General features: G+C 38.3%; 1 protein-coding gene across 1 annotated transcript in view; it reads left to right on the top strand.

The window, feature by feature from the left end:
* The first annotated feature begins 938 nt into the window (after positions 1 to 938).
* The window catches only part of APC2 (APC regulator of WNT signaling pathway 2), an 81,698-nt gene continuing 62,944 nt past the window's right edge, over positions 939 to 19,692 (top strand). The window contains exon 1 of the mRNA XM_053700026.1: positions 939 to 992. Within this exon, the coding sequence (XP_053556001.1) occupies positions 939 to 992 (54 nt within the window). The remainder of the gene's footprint in view (positions 993 to 19,692) is intronic.

Genomic DNA, 19,692 nt, shown 5'->3' with positions numbered 1-19,692 from the left:
CTGGAGCGGATGGGGAGGTTTGGGTAATGTAAAGGTAAGCGCTACCAATAATAAAGATACAATGGTGTTTGTTATAGTACAAGAGAATCCTATGTCATTAGATTAAATATTAATGCAGAAAAGTTATTTTGAAACCCAACAGTTTTTCTACATCATTTTTTCAGAAAAGCCTCCTATGAATATGATATGGCTACCACAATTAAATAGTGAAGAACAATATATATATTGTATTATTTACATTATGCTGCAGTAATAATCCCATGTACAAAAAAATATCTAGAATTATCATTAGATGCTGCAGGATTTGGAGTTAACTTATGTTTGCCTTTTTTGGGATGAATGTAGTTCAGTCATGCTGTCTGTCTTAGAATTTTCATTGCCATATATATATAAAATTATATTTGTAGCCCTTGACAAGATAAAATATTATTTATAATGTTACATACATTTTAACAAGTAGAGTAGACCCTGAGATGGACTGAAGACTGAGCCGTGCTTGTTTCTAATACTGATATTCCCTACAGCTGTACTTTACAAATAAACGTTACGTAATTATAATAATAATATGATTAGTCTGTTCTAAGCTAAATCCTGCTATGCTTCAGTATTTTATTTTGTTATTGTTGTGGAAAATAAAAGAGGAACAGCCTAGAAGAAGAAATGGGCCAGAGGTACAGACAGGAGGGAGATCCTGATATTGAGCCTGGGCCACTGAAAAGGAGAGTAGGTGATGAAAAAGAGAGGGGAATATCTTGTGTGTTGTGGTGAGTGAGGAATGGCTGCAAAAAGGGAGATCCATTCTTGGGTAAACCAGAACAGGATTATTGTAGGCCCATAAGGCTTAGGGCACCTTCAATATTGCTTCAAAGGGTTTTGTTTAAAAGGTTGAGCGATGTGGAAACAGTGAAAGGTTATCAGTTGCACTGTATCACCAACTCATGGATGACTTGGAGGCCACCGACCAGGATGTAAACAGTAAGACAAACATGTTGGTTAGTGTATATTGCCTGGTCTTTTTTTCTGTGGTCTACAGCCCTGATTGGCTTTATAGAAATTAAGACTTGGCTGATAGGTTATTCTATAGCAACACAACAGAAATGTCTTGTAATTACAAGGTGTTTACTGTCCCTTTAATTTCCTTTCCCTCTAACCCTGAGGGATTGAGCAGTGTGAAGAGGTGCACAGAAATGGATACCCAATGTCCTGGGAGCCATAGGTTGCGCACATTAAGGGCACCTCAAGAGCGAGAGAAGCTTTATAAGAAGCAAACAAATATGCACTCGCTCTTTGTGTAATTGGTTTACAATCATTCTGTGCTTGTGAAAAATATTTATGCAGCCATCACTGAAAGTACTTGAAACTCATCTACTCTTCCTCATTATTCTGACCTATGTGAAAGGTTTGTGGTGGGTGAATTATTCCCTCAAAAAGGGATATTAAGTAGGTGCCTGAATCATTCACGTTTATTATTTATATGTTGGCTTTTGTAAAGTGAACACAAAATTGACAGCATTGAATATTGTATAGGCTTTGTGCTATTACAATGCAGGGTTAATGGCAATCTGTGTATACAAAATAAATGAAATATTGCTTGCTTTTGTGTAAAAATGTGCTTATTCCAATTTCCCTAGAGAGGCCAATAGCAAACTCTGTAACCTGCAAATGGGGACTGGGGTGTTAATGTCACTTTAACACAGCAGTTAAAAATATAAATAAATATTAAATAAAACATATTTGGGTGTGAAACCTGCCCATTAGACATTTCTGATATCCTGCACACAATAATCTGAGAGTCAGATAATTTATACTAGAAGCATGTCTGCCAATACATGTAAATTGCACATATGTTTCTATTCATATATGTAATTCTTCTATGTGCATTTAAATTTTGACCGGAATGTCCCTTTAAGAGAGCTGTACACAGAAGATCACATTGCAAATTTAAAGGGACACTGAACCCAAATTTGTTCATTTGTAATTCAGAAAGAGCATGCCATTTTAAGCAACTTTCTAATTTACTCCTATTATCAATTTGTCTTCGTTCTCTTGCTATCATTATTTGAAAAAGAAGGCATCTAAGCTTTTTTTTTGGTTTCAGTACTCTGGACAGCACTTTTTTTTTGGTGGATGAATTTATCCACCAATCAGCAAGGACAACCCAGGTTGTTCACCAAAAATGGGCCGGCATCTAAACTTACATTCTTGCATTTCAAATAAAGATACCAAGATTATGAAGAAAATTTGATAATAGGAGTAAATTCGAAAATTGCATAAAATTTCATGCTCAATCTGAATCACGAAATTAAATTTTTGGGTACAGTGTCCCTTTAAGGAACTAGAACTTTTTAGCGAAGAAGAGTGGGATAAAATTTAAAAGTTAATAGAGATGTATCCATAAAGATTTGCTGCTGTAATAAATGCAAAGGGTGACTGTACAAAGAAATAGTTACAATCAGGATGTTGATTTTTTTTTTATATATATAATAAATAATAATAATAATAATAATAATAATAAGGGACATGAAACCCAACATTTTGTGCAGTCACCAATCAACATCTCACTCCCAGTAATGCATTGCTGCTCATGAGCCTACCTAGATATGCTTTTCAAGTAATGATATCAAGAGAATGATGCTATTTATATAATAGAAGCGTATTGAAAAGTTGTTTAAAATCACATGTTCTGTTTCAATCTTGAAAGAAAAAGTTTGGGTTTCATGTCCCTTTAAAATGTTGCTAAACATGAACTATTTTCTTTTTTCTCTGGATTTTTGTTTGCTGGAAGATCACATTACCGATGAAAAAAAAGTCTGACATTTACAAAAACCTGCAATTTCATAATGGTGTGTAGACTTTTTATATCCACTGTACATATTAAATATAAAATACAGTATATGTTAATTATTAAAATAAATGTTTCAAAAGTGTTTTAAAGGGTTATGGTATATGAAAAGGTGTTTGACAGGGAAGGGCTCAAAGGTGTATATTTGTATGTGTGTATGTGTATACATATGTATGTGTATATATCTGTACATACACACACACACACACACACATATATATATTTATATGTATATATATATATATATATATATATATATACACCTTTGAGTCCATCCCTGTTCAACACCTTGACATATACTATATCCCTTTAAATAAAAATAATTCAAATAGCATTGTTCTTCACTTAGAAGAAAATGTTTTATATATATATATACACATATAGGACCAACTTTCTTGCATAGCTTTTTTAGAGTATGAGCCACAGATTAAATTCAGATCCACAAAAGACTCTTCTCTCCTTTTTATGGATTTTCATGTATTTATTGATTCCAACGTTTCCGGTGCCGATATATACAGTATATATATATATATATATATATATATATATATATATATATATACATACATATATATATATATGTGTGTGTGTGTATGTCTTTTGTGGATCTATATATACACAGTATATATATATACTGTATATATAGAAAAATAAATGTATGTATCAATATAGATATAGATATATAGCTATGGATAGGAATATTAAATATATATATAAGTTAGCACTGCGGAATCTGTTGGTGCTCTACAAATAACTAATAATAATAATAATAATAATAATAATATCGAAAGATATATTCAAAAATAAAAATAACATCTTAGTGAAGAACAATGCTATCTGAGTATTTCTTAATGCACCTTCCGATTTAGCGCACTTAGGGGCCGATTTATCATGTTCGTGTGAAATGCTTGGGCAATGCCGCCCCCTGCACATTCGCGGGCCAATCGGCCGCTAGCAGGGGGTATCAATCATCCCGATTGTATCTGATCAGGATGATTGCTGTAACCCACCTCAGAGGTGGCGGACGAGTTAAGGAGCAGCGGTCTTAAGAGTACTGCTTCTTAACTTATGTTTCAGTGCGGAAAATGCTGCATTCACAGAATCATAAATCAGCCCCCCAGCCTTTTGCAGCTTTGGCTTAGCGTGCGAGTGACAGCCAGAGCAAGGTTTCGTAGCTTACCCCATAGATGTGTATGGGTAAAGGGCATTAGTGAGGCCACTCTATATGACATCCAGATGTGTGCCTGAGGCTTTCACTGGAGCACAAACTTAACTTGTAATATAAGGGCAATAAGGAGCACTACTGATTAACCTTGAGCAGTGTTAGCGCTAACATTTTTTCACTCCACTTGTAATCTAGCCCTATATCTATAGCTCTGTATGGTCATTTCACTTCAATGTCCCTATAAGACACAAACATAACTTTACTGGTTGGTTTCCTTTATGTCATGTGATGCTAATCTTTGTTGTGCTTGGTATTCTTTAGAAAAACATAGATAAGTGTTAGTAACAAACTGATACAGAATATTGCATACATGAGACTGAAAAGCTTTTCAGGTTTCTGTTGGCAATGACAGTTAAAGGGATATGAAACCCAAAAATATTCATTTGTAATTCAGACAGAACTTACCATTTAAAAAAAAAAAAAGTTTCCAATTTACCTCTATTATCAAATTTGCTTTGCTCCCATGATATTCTGTGTTTAAGAGATACCTAGGTAGGCATCTAGAGCACTACATGACAGAAAAGAGTGCTGCCCCCTAGTGCTCTTGTGAATGGATAACATTCTTGCAAAACTGCTGCCATATAGTGTTCCAGAAATGAGCTAGCATCTAAGCATATATCCCTGATTTTCAACAAATGATACAAAGAGAATGAAATCAAATAGAAAGTTTAAAATCACATGCTCTATCCGAATCTGAATCATGAAAGAAAAAATTTTTGCATTTCACATCTCTCTAAACTATGCCTATCTAGAAATGCTTTTAAAAAACGAATTAAAGTGAGACAGTGTGTTTTAGTGATTGGGAGATTTAATATATCCCAGAGATAGCAGACTGCCAGTCTAGCAAATAGGCTGTATATTAGTTTGGATACAGCATAAACCAAGGCATATGTACTTTGTGCATGACAGTGACACACCAATAAGTGTTGACCATTTACATTTATTTGAAGATGGTGTAGTAATGATTGTTTTTCATTCCCAACTGGAATGTTAGGTTTACATCTAAAGGAAAAGGAAATGAGAGTAAGGACAGCATGATGTGCATAATAAAAATATTAATAATTATTATTATTATTACTATTATTAGCAGACTAATTTGTGTACACTCAGAATGCTTACTCAGTAATAGAATAAGTGAGTCTACCATACTTGCTAAACAGTCCTTTTGCTCTAAAGCATAATTGATACAGCCTAAATGATTAAAAGCTATTAGTAGGTTTGCAATTTAATTTGTTGATGACTTGTCCCATCTGTGTAAGGAAGTTGGTGGTATCTTCCTAAGAAGATAGGCTTTTGAGAGCTGGAGAATAATTCAAACCCTAACCAATAGCTTAATCTTGTATTTGATGGGGTAAATGAGGAATCATTATTGCAGCATTCCTATTCCAAGACGTGCTCTGCCTCTTCTGTGAGATTCTGTTGGAGATGTCTCTAAGGTCTTTGTGATAGGTCACTAGGCATTTGTGGTCTAGGTAGGGATCTGTGATATGGTCTTTACATCTCAGGGGATGGGTTATTTATGTATATGTGTCTTGTGTTTCTCAGATTTCATATTTTTTTATAGACACCATCCTAGGTTGTCTTAATTCAGATTGCACCATCTTGGTACCAATTAAGCACTGTGGGATTTTAACTATGTTCTCTAAATTATCATATTTCTGTCCTTTATGGTTCAGTGGGATGCGTTTTTAGTTCTCTCAGATATTGGTCACCTGTGTCTGTGTACCCTTTAGTTCCAGGTGTGTCAAGTCCATTTAACCTTTTAATATTTGGCTACTTAACTCTCTGTGGGATGGACCTTTGTGTCTTTGTGGCAGATATCATTTAGGATTCTGTAGGTTGGGTCCATTTGGTCAGAATGGATTATATTCCTTGACTGTATGATGTGGTGTGCATCTTATAGTTTTTCTGTCAATACTCTTTTTTTTCTGATAAGCCTTTACGTTTATATGATATGAACTCTGTAGTTCTCTATATGACCTATGGCGCTAATCCAATTGAATAGCATTCCGATGCTTATTGGTTAGGTTATTTCAGAATCAAGCCCAATCTGATCTATTTGTCAATCCCAAAATAACACAGTTATCTAATGTTTGCTCTGTATGGGAACAATTCAATATCCCTATCCCAATAGGTCAGATAGCTATCTAATAGGTTTTCAGCTGCTTCTGAAATGATTTGTTGACTCTTAGACACATTACACTTGTCATTTTTGGCTCTTTGCATGGCTTTTGTTAATGTTAAGGTTTGACCACATTCTCAGTTCATATGTTAATAAACCAGAAATGTATTTGTTCAATTAAATGTTAAATATCTCAATCAAATTACTTTTACATTTTCTTAAAACGTGTACACAATTAAAACACGCCTTTCTAAACATTCATTTATAGCTGCAATCTTTAAAGGGACAGTCTACACCAAAATTGTTATTGTTTAAAAAAATAGATAGCGCATTTACTACCCATCCCCCAGCTTTGAACAACCAGCATTGTTATATTTATATACTTTATAACATTTAAACCTCTATATTTCTGCCTGTTTGTAAGCCTCTACAGATAGCTCTTATCACATGCTTTTTTTTATAGCTTTTAACAACAAGAGACTGCTAATCCATGTGGGCCATATAGATAACATTGTGCTCTCTCCTGTGGGATGTGGATAACACAGCACTAATTGGCTAAAATGCAAGTCAATAGATAATAAATAGCCATGTGAAAATGGGGCTGTCAGCTTAGATACAATATTATCACAGAGGTAAAAAGTATATTAATATAACTGTGTTGCCAAACTGGGGAATTAGTAATAAAGGGATTATCTATCTCTTTAATCAATACAAATTGGAGTAGACTGTCCCTTTAAGCCTTGGGCATGTTAATTATATAATTAATCAAAATTATAGCAAATATGCGCACATTATAAATTAATATTATTGTTTAAGGCGCAAACAGTATGTTCAAACATATTAGTAATTTGTGCACAAACATATTTTTTTATTTTGTTCCATTTTCATTTTAAACAGATTTACCTATTTGTATTCAAAAATATGTTTATCGTGTTTAATTGTTGCTTTTTACATGCACAATATATTTTTTGTTTGTTTAATGTCCCGTCAAGTATTTTCAGGGTTGTTTCGGTCTCTGTGTTGCTACTGATCCATGCTGTCTCTTATGTATATTTAGGTGTTGACCCATAGAAAAATGTACTTCTTGATGGCTCCATTCAAGGGTTGGATCCCTTCAGTTTTAGTATAAGTTGTGTAACTATCGGGCAGATTACGAGTTTTGTGTTAGGAGCTGTGCGGTGCTAACGAGCAGTTTTTTCTCATCGCTCACTTACCTACAGCACTGGTATTACAGGTTTTTACAAACATGGCGTTAAAAGGCAAGAAGTGAGCGTAGAGCAAAATTGTGCTCCATACCGCACTTCAATACCAGCGCTGCTTAAGTCAGCGGTGAGCTGGTCGTACGTGCTTGTGCACGATTTCCCCATAGACACCAATGGGGAGAGCCGGCTGAGAAAAAGCCAAACACCTGCATAAAAGCAGCATAAATCTCAGTAACGCAGCCCCATTGATTCCTATGGGGAAATTAAAGTTATGTTTACACCTAACACCCTAACATGAACCCAGAGTCTAAACACCCCTAATCTTACACTTATTAACCCCTAATCTGCCGCCCCCGACATCGCAGGCACCTACATTATTCTTATTAACCCCTAATCTGCCGCTCCGGACACCGCCGCCACCTACATTATACTTATTAACCCCTAATCTGCTGCCCCCAACATCGCCAACACCTACCTACACTTATTAACCCCTAATCTGCCGCCCCCAACGTCGCTGCCACTATATTAAATGTATTAACCCCTAAATCTAAGTCTAACCCTAACACCCTCTAACTTAAATATATTTTAAATAAATCTACATAAAATTACTATAATTAACTAAATTATTCCTATTTAAAACTAAATACTTACCTATAAAAAAAACTAAGCTAGCTACAATATAACTAATAGTTACATTGTATCTAGCTTAGGGTTTATTTTTATTTTACAGGTAAGTTTGTATTTATTTTAACTAGGTAGAATAGTTATTAAATAGTTATTAACTATTTAATAGCTACCTAGCTAAAATAAATACAAATTAACCTGTAAAATAAAACCTAACCTAAGTTACAATAACACCTAACACTACACTACAATTACATAAATTAAATAAATTAAATACAATTAAATAAATTAAATAAATTAAATTAAATTAGCTAAATTACAGAAAAAAACAAACACTAAATGACAGAAAATAAAAAACAAATTACAGATCTTAAACTAATTACACCTAATCTAATAGCCCTATCAAAATAAAAAAGCCCCCCCAAAATAAAAAAAATTCTAGCCTAAACTTAACTATCCATAGCCCTTAAAAGGGCCTTTTGCGGGGCATTGCCCCAAAGTAATCAGCTCTTTTACCTGTAAAAAAAAAATACAAACAACCTCCCCAACAGTAAAACCCACCACCCACACAACCAGCCCCCCAAATAAAATACTAACTAAAAAACCTAAGCTCCCCATTGCCCTGAAAAGGGCATTTGGATGGGCATTGCCCTTAAAGGGGAATTTAGCTCTATTGCAGCCCAAAGCCCTAACCTAATAAATAAACCCACCCAATACACCCTTAAAAAAGCCTAACACCAACCCCCTGAAGATCGACTTACTGTTCTGAAGACCGGACATCCATCCTCAAGGAAGGGGCAGAAGTGTTCATCCAAACGGGCCGAAATCCTCAACAAAGCCGGGAGAAGTCTTCATCCAAGCCGGGTGAAGTGGTCCTCCAGATGGGCAGAAGTCTTCATCCAGATGGCATCTTCTATCTTCATCCATCCGACGCGGAGCGGGTCCATCTTCAAGACATCCGACATGGAGCATCCTCTTCATCCGGAGTCTTCTTACTGAATGAAGGTTCCTTTAAATGACGTCATCCAAGATGGCGTCCCTTAGATTCTGATTGGCTGATAGAATTCTATCAGCCAATCGGAATTAAGGTAGAAAAAATCCTATTGGCTGATGCAATAAGCCAATAGGATTGAAGTTCAATCCTATTGGCTGATACAATCAGCCAATAGGATTGAGCTGGCATTCTATTGGCTGTTCCAGATTTATTTTAGCTAGGCAGTTATTACATAGTTAATAACTATTTAATAACTATTCTACCTAGTTAAAATAAATACAAACTTGCCTGTAAAATAAAAATAAACCCTACGCTAGCTACAATGTAACTATTAGTTATATTGTAGCTAGCTTAGGGTTTATTTTATAGGTAAGTATTTAGTTTTAAATAGGAATAATTTAGTTAATTATAGTAATTTTATTTAGATGTATTTAAATTATATTTAAGTTAGGGGGGGTTAGGGTTAGACTTAGATTTAGGGGTTAATACATTTAATATAATGGCGGCGACGTTGGGGATGGCAGATTAGGGGTTAATAAATATAATGTAGGTGGAGGCGATGTTAGGGGCGGCAGATTAGGGGTTAATAATATTTAACTAGTGTTTGCGAGGCGGAGGGCGGCGGTTTAGGGGTTATTATGTTTATTCTAGTGGCGGCGATGTCTGGAGCGGCAGATTAGGGGTTAAAAATTTTGTTATAGTGTTTGCGATGCGGGAGGGCCTCGGTTTAGGGGTTAATAGGTAGTTTATGGGTGTTAGTTACTTTTTAGCACTTTAGTTATGAGGTTTATGCTACAGCGTTGTAGTGTAAAACTCATAACTACTGACTTTAGAATGCGTTACGAATCTTGGAGGTAGAGGGTGTACCGCTCACTTTTTGGCCTCCCAGGACAGACTCGTAATACCAGCGCTATGGAAGTCCGATAGAAAAAAGGGATGACAAAGTTTACGTAAGTCGTTTTGTGGTAAGGCCAAAGAAGTGTGCGGTGCCCCTAAACCTGCAAGACTTGTAATAGCAGCAGTAGTGAAAAAGCAGCGTTAGGACCTGTTAACGCTGCTTTTTCAGCTTAACGCACAACTCGTAATCTAGCTGTATGATATCTGACAGTGGGTATGCTATGGATGTAAGAATCTCCCATGTTCCTGTTTTCTTTGAATGTGTTGTATTCTTTTCTTTGATATGTATCTTATTTTTCTATGTTGCATGTGTCTATGTCTGTCTATGGTGTAGTACCATTCTATGATTTAGTTTTCTTAGATCCTTTATACTCTGCAGGTTTAGTCCACTCTGTCAATATGGATCCCTTTTATTTATCTAGGATGGGTGTAATTGCTCCATATGGGTTTAGTTCCTTGGTTGTGTTTCACTTATGCGAGAGAGCCCTGCCCATTTGAAAGGTGGTTCTGCAGCTGGTTTGAACACAATTAACTGTTATCAGCTGATTGTCTGAGTAAAACAACAAATGTGTTTAAACACAGTACAACTGCTGTGTTAACCACAAGAGAACAGAGGTGCGCCAAATTCAATAAGTCTTAATATAGAATTACCTATAGTAAACTTAATTAATTATGCCAAAATATATTAATGAAAAATGTTGAATAAACAAACATAAAAAATAATAATAATAATTAAAGTAATATCCCTTCAATTAAGTGTTAACCCAAAACAGGTCAAAAATATAATGCAAAGTTCATCAATCCAATGGTAAGCTGCTCTCTCCAAGTTGTAGGCTGAAAGTAAAGGTGTCCTGAAAAACAGAAAGAGAAGAGGCGCTCTTTGTGCAGCAAGTTCCAATAATTGAAAATCTACCCATTGTGCTCAAAATAGTATACTCACAAACATATATGCACATGCAGTGCAATAATAAATAGACCGAAACTTCAGAGCCGTTCGGCTGACTCCTCAATGGCGACTCTGCCAAACAAATGCTGGTGCCCAGGTGATGGTAACGAGGATCCGGTTTCTCCAGACAACATCCGTGATAGGCTGCAACAAACAGCTGAATAAGGGATCCAAAAGCTGTTAGTTATGGGTGTTCACAAAACCCACAGGAGCAAGGAAGAGTGGTAAAAAGTTCAGTTTATTAAAAACATTTAAAAGTTGCTTTGCAACGCGTTTCTCAGCTAGCAGTGCCGTTTCATCAGGCTTTACAATTTGTTACACTCTACCTTGCTACCTTATAACTATACTAACAACCAATCTACTGTCCAAATAGCAAACAACGCCCCAATTGCTTAGAACGAATCAGAGATTCTGTTGACCGCACACCACTAGATGCAAATTCTCCACTCTCAGTGATATTCTCTAGATTTATGTAATGTGCGCGGTCACAGGGTCCCTGATTCTACAATGCATAACATACTGTGTGGATACAATACCCAATATAATATTAGGAGCTAATCTAATGAATAATATTACAACATGCCGATGTATTTATCTAGTAAGCCCATATTACTACAAGCAGATCTAAGTTACATACACGCCCACATCACTATGGACCAATCAGAGACTCTGCTAGCTACACACCTCTTGTTACTTATTAACAATTTTCTGTATTATATAGCGAGTGCGGCAAGCAGAGTCCTCTGACTACACCACAATGAGGTTTACACAGCTAAATCATTAAAAAAACATGCCTATACAAAACTTACAAATGGATGTACATATAACGCTATGATCAGTTCAACGTTAATAAAATGCCCGTATTGTGACAATACGATCAGAGACTCCATAAACCACATACCTCCTAAAGCGAGATTTTTAATTCTTAACTTTTAACAGGACGTCTGACAGTATTGTAACAATGGTTAACGATAGGGGCACATTGGGATACCATTCATAAACATGTATATATGATTCCTATAAAGTATATATAGAAACAGAGGCGTATTATGGCCTAGGCCAACAAGGCACGGGCCTAGGGCGGCAAATTTGAGGGGGCGGCACTTTTTGGGGCCGGGGCACTCAAGAATTGGCCCTTTATTAGTGTCTGACTGAGTCCAGGGGCAACATTCCATCATCCACATCATAGACGCAGCCGCGCAACAACTTAGAGCAGAATAGATCAAAAACTGGCCACGTCACTAATGCATGAGGCAGCGGCTGCTACGGAAGTATGGGTGGGAAGGGAACCTCAGTCTCAGTGTATTTTCACAGTAAGCCAGTCCTTTTGAATACGATCTACACACTACTAGAGTAGTCCTTTGTATTAATGAATTGTGACTCGTGAGTTATAAAATATCGCCAATCGCCACTTAAGGAAAGGAAGTAAAGATTGCTAAAACACCTCCAGGTCCTTTCAAGCTCCAGCAACAACTGACACTGATGTCTGATGGGCTTGGCTTAAGTTGCGAGAGAGGAAATAGAATTATCTGACACTCCAGTGCGGTGCACGCCTCAACGGCTTATGTTATTCCTGACAATTTAAACGGCACACAGTGACAATGATGATTGTCCTTCCTTGTGCCGTTTAAATTGTCAGGAATAACATAAGCCGTTGCGGCGTGCACCGCACTGGAGTGTCAGATAATTCTACTTCCTCTCTCGCAACTTAAGCCAAGCCCATCAGACATCAGTGTCAGACTGTCAGTTGTTGCTGGAGCTTGAAAGGACCTGGAGGTGTTTTAGCAATCTTTACTTCCTTAAGTAGTGATTGGCGATATTTCACAACTCAGTAATTCACAATTCGCTAATACAAAGGTCTGAAGACTAGTAGATCAAGTATGTGCGCCGTGGGGCAACCTAAGCACTAAGGAGGTACGATGGGCATGGGCTATGAATGCTAGAGGGAGACTGGTACCGTTATGTAGTGAGATGCACTATAATTCTTGCTTACATAGGGTGACAGTGCTGTTTGTATGCAGACTTACATATACTGCATAAAGGGACAAACAAACGCATACGTTATAGTGTGTGTGCTACTTAATTTTATATAACAAGCCATTTAAAGGACCCATTGTGTTTGTCAAACTAACATCATATCTCTATTCAACATGATAGCATCTACAAGGATTTACACAGGATCCAGGAACCTTATACAATAAACAGTGATTATGAGTACAATGTAATAGAGTGTATTTAATGGTAGTAGGTAACATTTACAATTAATATAGCATTAAAACTTAATGAGGTTTTATTATATATATATATATATATATATATATATATATATATACATACATACACACACACACATAACATGCAAGTCCTGGGGGGAACATTTTCTAAACAAAAGTAAAATTATACCCTGACCAAAAAAATATTATGGTTGAAAAAAAATCCTAAAACCTAGGAGGGTGGGGGGGTGGGGGGGGGGCAGCAGAATTTTGTGTGCCTAGGGCAGCACAAAACCTAAATACGCCACTGTATAGAAACATATATATATATATATATATATATATACTTAAATATGCACATACGTGTGTCTCGATTTCTATTCATCATGTTGATACCAAAATCGCTCAATAGTCATGCCACTACCTCCATGTGGTTACAACATAATCTATAAGCAGCGTTAGGACCTGTTAACGCTGCTTTTTCAGCTTAACGCACAACTCGTAATCTAGCTGTATGATATCTGACAGTGGGTATGCTATGGATGTAAGAATCTCCCATGTTCCTGTTTTCTTTGAATGTGTCGTATTCTTTTCTTTGATATGTATCTTATTTTTCTATGTTGCATGTGTCTATGTCTGTCTATGGTGTAGTACCATTCTATGATTTAGTTTTCTTAGATCCTTTATACTCTGCAGGTTTAGTCCACTCTGTCAATATGGGTCCCTTTTATTTATCTAGGATGGGTGTAATTGCCCCATATGGGTTTAGTTCCTTGGTTGCGTTTCACTTATGCGAGAGAGCCCTGCCCATTTGAAAGGTGGTTCTGCAGCTGGTTTGAACACAATTAACTGTTATCAGCTGATTGTCTGAGTACATTGTCCCTTTAAGTTTCTATGTAATAGGTTCTTAGATCTTTATGTTATGACTCCCTAATGTCAATATGGACCACATTCATTTTTTTTTCTGATGTGAGATGGGTCAAGTGTGTGTGTTCACTTCACATTTGCAGGTTAGGTCACCTTAGTCCCTGGGGAACTGGCCCCACATGACTTTTGGATTTGTACTTAAATAACTATTTCTTGCACATCTGATGCTTCTGTGTTTTGGTTCTCTGTATTCCACATGTCTTTGCTAAATAGTCCTATAAAGTTCCTTTGGTCAATGCATAGATACATAGACAGGTTATGACATCAGAAGAAGAAGGTACATATCTATATCTACATTGTAGGTTTAATGACTCCAGCAGATAACATTATGCCTAGGTTAATTAGTTAACTGTGGGACTAATCCCCTAAATTGTGTTTCCGTGAGACATAAGAGGTTGAGGTATTATATATCTGTGACAACTATATATGTGTGTGAATCATTATACATCTGTGGATCTGTTAGAGTTCTGAGTGATGAACACTGTATGTGTCAGAGTCAGGAGTATGAATTCCTTCTGTTTCTTTAGGTGAGATTCCTTAAGTCTCTTTGTTATATATCACCTAGGTTTATGTAGGTTGGGACTCTTGAGTAATCTTTGTCCTATTTTTCTTCAGGGTCTTACATTTTTTAGAATAGGTGCCATGTGTCTCTATGGTCCCTTTAGTATGTTGGCACATTTGAGTGATTACTTAGATCTGCAGTATGTAGGTTGTTTTACATATTTGTCTGGGACATAGACTGTGGGTGTCTGTGGATTTTGGGTCCATGTGAATTGCAGTGAATTGGGGTCCAGAGGCTTCATTTAGATACTTTGCTAGGATGTTTTGTTTTGATTCCATTTTTGCCTGTCACTTAGTAACAAGATATCAAATGCTTTTCTTCCTCTAGCTCAATGCTAGTGGTTTAATGGCAGAGTCATGATTGGCTGTTGCTATGGTATTTGGTGCCTCTGACTGGCTGGCTCAGAATTTCATTTGAATGTTAAAGGGGAGGGGGGAATTTGGGCTTTTACATCCCTAGACAGTGACATCACTTATATACAATTGTACAAATAACTAATCTTTTCATAGTCAGACAGGAACAGAGCTAACTGAAAAACATGGATATATTCCTTCCATGATGCAAAGTTAAACCTTACGTGTCAGATACTCTCAGAGACAGAATAAACTCAAAATAAAATAACTGTACATTACACTTCAGTGTGATTTGAAAGAACATGTTTAACGCCTTGCCTGTATTACAGGTAAAATTTCTGTATTTAAAAGTGCTTGTAAAAATCACTGTGGCCTCTTTGTGTCATATAGTTATTTAGATCAATGTGTAACCTCTTTACATAATTCTGATGTGAGCACATTAACTGTTTTACAGTGTGCATGAGGGTCAGTGCATAATATTATTTCACTATACAGATACAAGGCTCAGGGTGCAGGATTTTTGCATCATTTTGGTGTGCCTGAGATAAAAGGACCAGTAAATACAGTAGATTTGCATAAACAATAAATGTATGATAAAAAGACAATGCAATAGCACTCAGGGGCCAATTTTTCAAGGGTCGAATGGCCCCTGATGCTCCTGTTTCTGCGCGAGTTTTCAGGCTCGCCAGAAACAGCAGTTATGTAGCAGCAGTCTTAAGACCGCTGCTCCATAACTGGTCCGCTGCCTCTGAGGCTGCGGTCTGCAATCTGCCCGATCCTATACGATCGTGTTGATTGACACCCCCTGCTAGCGGCCGAAAATCTGCAGGGGGAGGAATTGGACAAGCAGTTCACTAGAACTGCTTGTGCAATGTTAAATACCATATGTAAAGCGTATGCTGTTGGCATTCAGCGATGTCTGTCGGACATGATACAAGATAAAGAAGCAGGTATATGTAAGTAATGAGATCTGATTATATCTACAAGCTCAACCCATTTTATTAGGTTGTGGCTTCAAAACACAAAATCATCTAATTCATATACACAAATAAACCTTTAAAAAGCAAATATCATACATTTTATACTCTGCAGCTGGTAAAAAAGTAATTGGAAACACATTAAGGGAAAAACTATCTCACCAGAGCGGAGAGCTTTAGATAATCTCACCAGAGCGGAGAGCTTTAGATAATCTCACCAGAGCGGAGAGCTTTAGATCATCTCACCAGAGTGGAAAGCTTTATATCATCTCACCAGAGCGGAGAGCTTTACATCATCTCACCAGAGCAGAGAGCTTTAGATCATCTCACCAGAGAAGAGAGCTTAATATCATCTCACCAGAGTGCAGAGCTTTAGATCATTTTATCAGATTGCAGAGCTTTAGATCATCTCACCAGAGTGCAGAGCTTTAGATCATCTCACCGTCCATACTGATAGAATCTCACCAGAGCAGAAAGCTTTAGATCATTTCACCAGAGCAAAGAACTTTAGATCATCTCACCAGAGCGGAGAGCTTTCGATCATCATACCACAGCAGAGAGCTTTAGATTATCTCACCAGAGTGCAGAGCTTTAGATCATCTCACCAGAGTGGAGAGCTTTAGATAATCTCACCAGAGTGGAGAGCTTTAGATCATCTCACCAGAGTGAAGAGCTTTAGATCATCTCACCAGAGTGGAGAGCTTTAGATCATCTCACCAGAGTGAAGAGCTTTAGATCATCTCACCAGAGCGCAGAGCTTTAGATCATCTCACCAGATGGCAGAGCTTTAGATCACCTCACCAGAGCAGAGAGTTTTAGATCACCTCACCAGAGCAGAGAGCTTTAGATCATCTCACCAGAGAGGAGAGCTTTAGATCATCTCACCAGAGCAGAGAGCTTTAGATCATCTCACCACAGCAGAGAGCTTTAGATCATTTCACCAGAGTGCAAAGCTTTAGGTCATCTCACCAGATCGGAGAGCTTTAGATCATCTCACCAGAGCGCAGAGCTTTAGATCATCTCACCAGATCGGAGAGCTTTAGATCATCTCACCAGAGTGCAGAGCTTTAGATCATCTCACCAAACCGCAGAGCTTTAGATCATCTCACCAAACCGCAGAGCTTTAGATCATCTCACCAGAGCGCAGATCTTTAAATCATCTCACCAGATTGCAGAGCTTTAGATTACCTCACCAGAGCGGAGAGTTTTAGATCACCTCACCAGAGCAGAGAGCTTTAGATCATCTCACCAGAGAGGAGAGCTTTAGATCATCTCACCAAAGCGGAGAGCTTTAGATCATCTCACTAGAGCACAGAGCTTTAGATCATCTCACCAGAGCGAAGAGCTTTAGATCATCTCACCAGAGCACAGAGCTTTAGATCATCTCACCAGATTGCAGAGCTTTAGATAATCTCACCAGAGCAGAGAGCTTTAGATCATCTCACCAGAGCGGAGAGCTTTAGATAATCTGACAAGAGTGGAAAGCTTTAGATCATCTCACCAGAGCAGAGAGTTTTAGATCATCTCAACAGAGCAGAGAGCTTTAGATCATCTCATCAGAGAAGAGAGCTTTAGATCATCTTACCAGATTGCAGAGCTTTAGATCATCTTACCAGATTGCAGAGCTTTAGATCATCTCACCAGAGGGCAGAGCTTTAGATCATCCGATCTCACCAGACCACAGAGCTTTAGATCATCTCACCGTCCATACTGATGGAAAAGTGATGAACCAGCTGTAGTAAAAAGGAACAGTGTATGGCAGATTGCAGAGCTTTAGATCATCTCACCAGAACGCAGAGCTTTAGATCATCTCACCAGAGTGGAAAACTTTAGATCATCTCACCAGAACAGAGAGCTTTAGATTATCTCACCAAAGCGGAGAGCTTTAGATCATCTCACCAGAGCGCAGAGCTTTAGATCATCTCACCAGATTTCAGAGATTTTGTCAGGGTGCCAGGAATCAGACTGAGACGAGAAGTGCATAAATAATCACACCTTTATTAATAGCAAAAAATAAAAAAAAAAGTCCACAAGTAAAATAACAAGCCAGGAATCAAAACCAGAGCTGGTAGTCAGACGAGCCGATTCAGGAGCCAAAGCGAATAGTCAGACGAGCCGGAATCAGGAACAAGGAAAACAGCAGAGTCAGGAACAAGCCAGGGATCAGGAACCAGGAAGGACGTCAGGCAGCCAGATAATACACAGGAACTCTCACAAACATGTCTGAGACAACGCAAAGGCAAAGCATACTGAACAGAGGCCCTTTGAATAATAAGTGATGACATCACAATTCTGAGACTACATCCTGTCTCACATGGATGATGCACACCAGTCTGGCCATAAAAGGAAGTGCAGGAATTGAGCAGCATCCCCCAAAATGCACCATAGTCAGGAAGAGAGGTGAGTAAAATGGCTGCCAGCAGCACATGGCAAACACAACAGGGAAAAAACCCTGACAGTACCCTCCCCTCAACGACCCCTCCCCCGCAGGAGGACAAAAGGCTTATTGGGGAAACGGGCATGGAAGGCAGGGAGGAGGGCGGGAGCATGAACATCAGAGGAGGGAACCCAAGAATGCTCCTCCGGACCGTAGCCTCTCCAGTGAACCAAATACTGTACACGGCCCCTGGACATACGAGAGTCAATAATGCTGCTGACTTCATACTCCTCATGGTTGTCAACAAAGATAGGACAGGGACGAGGCAACACAGTGGTAAATCGATTGCAAACCAATGGTTTCAAGAGGGAGACATGAAAAACATTGGAGATGCGCATAGCAGGAGGAAGGTCAAGAGCGTAGGCCACAGGATTAATCCGTCGGAGTATTCGAAAAGGACCAACATAACGGGGAGCCAATTTATTGGAAGGCACACGAAGGTTCAAGTTGCGGGAGGACAGCCAAACTCTCTCACCAACCTGGTAGGAAGGTGCGGGCAGACGCCTACGATCAGCCTGGAACTTTTGGCGCTGCAAAGAACGATGAAGGCAATCCTGAATCTGCACCCACGTGGAATGGAGTTGCCGGAGATGCTTCTCCAAAGCCGGAAAACCCTGAGACATGAATGAATCGGACAACAAGGATGGTTGAAACCCATAATTCGCCATGAACGGGGATAACTTGGAGGAAGCATTAATAGCACTAATACGAGCAAACTCTGCCCAAGGTAACAGTTCAGACCAATTATTGTGGTGATCTGAGACATAGCAATGGAGAAACTGTTCCAGAGCTTGATTAGACCGTTCCGCAGCCCCATTGGATTGAGGGTGATATGCCGAGGAGAAGGAAAGCTGGATCCCCATTTGAGCACAAAAGGAACGCCAAAATCTGGAGACAAACTGGCTACCCTGGTCCGACACTATCTCCTTGGGTAACCCATGTAAACGGAAGACCTCCCGGGCAAAAATTGAAGCAAGCTCCTGAGCGGTAGGCAGCTTCATCAAGGGAATGCAATGTGACATTTTAGAAAAACGGTCAACCACCATAAGGATAACAGTGTTGCCATTGGAAACAGGGAGCTCGACAATGAAGTCCATAGAAAGATGTGTCCAAGGACGCTCACCATTAGCAATAGGTTGAAGAAGACCCACAGGAAGACGTCGAGGAGTCTTATTCTGTGCACAAACTGAGCAGGAAGCAACATACGTAGCAACATCAGAATGAAGACCTGGCCACCAGAATTGTCGAGTGACAGACCAAATCATTTGGTTCTTGCCTGGGTGACCTGCGGCTTTAGGATAGTGGTAAGTGTGCAAAAGTTTAGTTTGAAGATTCTCAGGAAAAAAACACTTACCACTAGGTTTCTCAGGA

This window comes from Bombina bombina, chromosome 2 (genome assembly GCF_027579735.1).
Source record: "Bombina bombina isolate aBomBom1 chromosome 2, aBomBom1.pri, whole genome shotgun sequence".
Classification (NCBI taxonomy): domain Eukaryota; kingdom Metazoa; phylum Chordata; class Amphibia; order Anura; family Bombinatoridae; genus Bombina; species Bombina bombina.
Note: the sequence above shows the minus strand (reverse complement) of the source record. Positions and strands in the feature narration are given on the sequence as shown.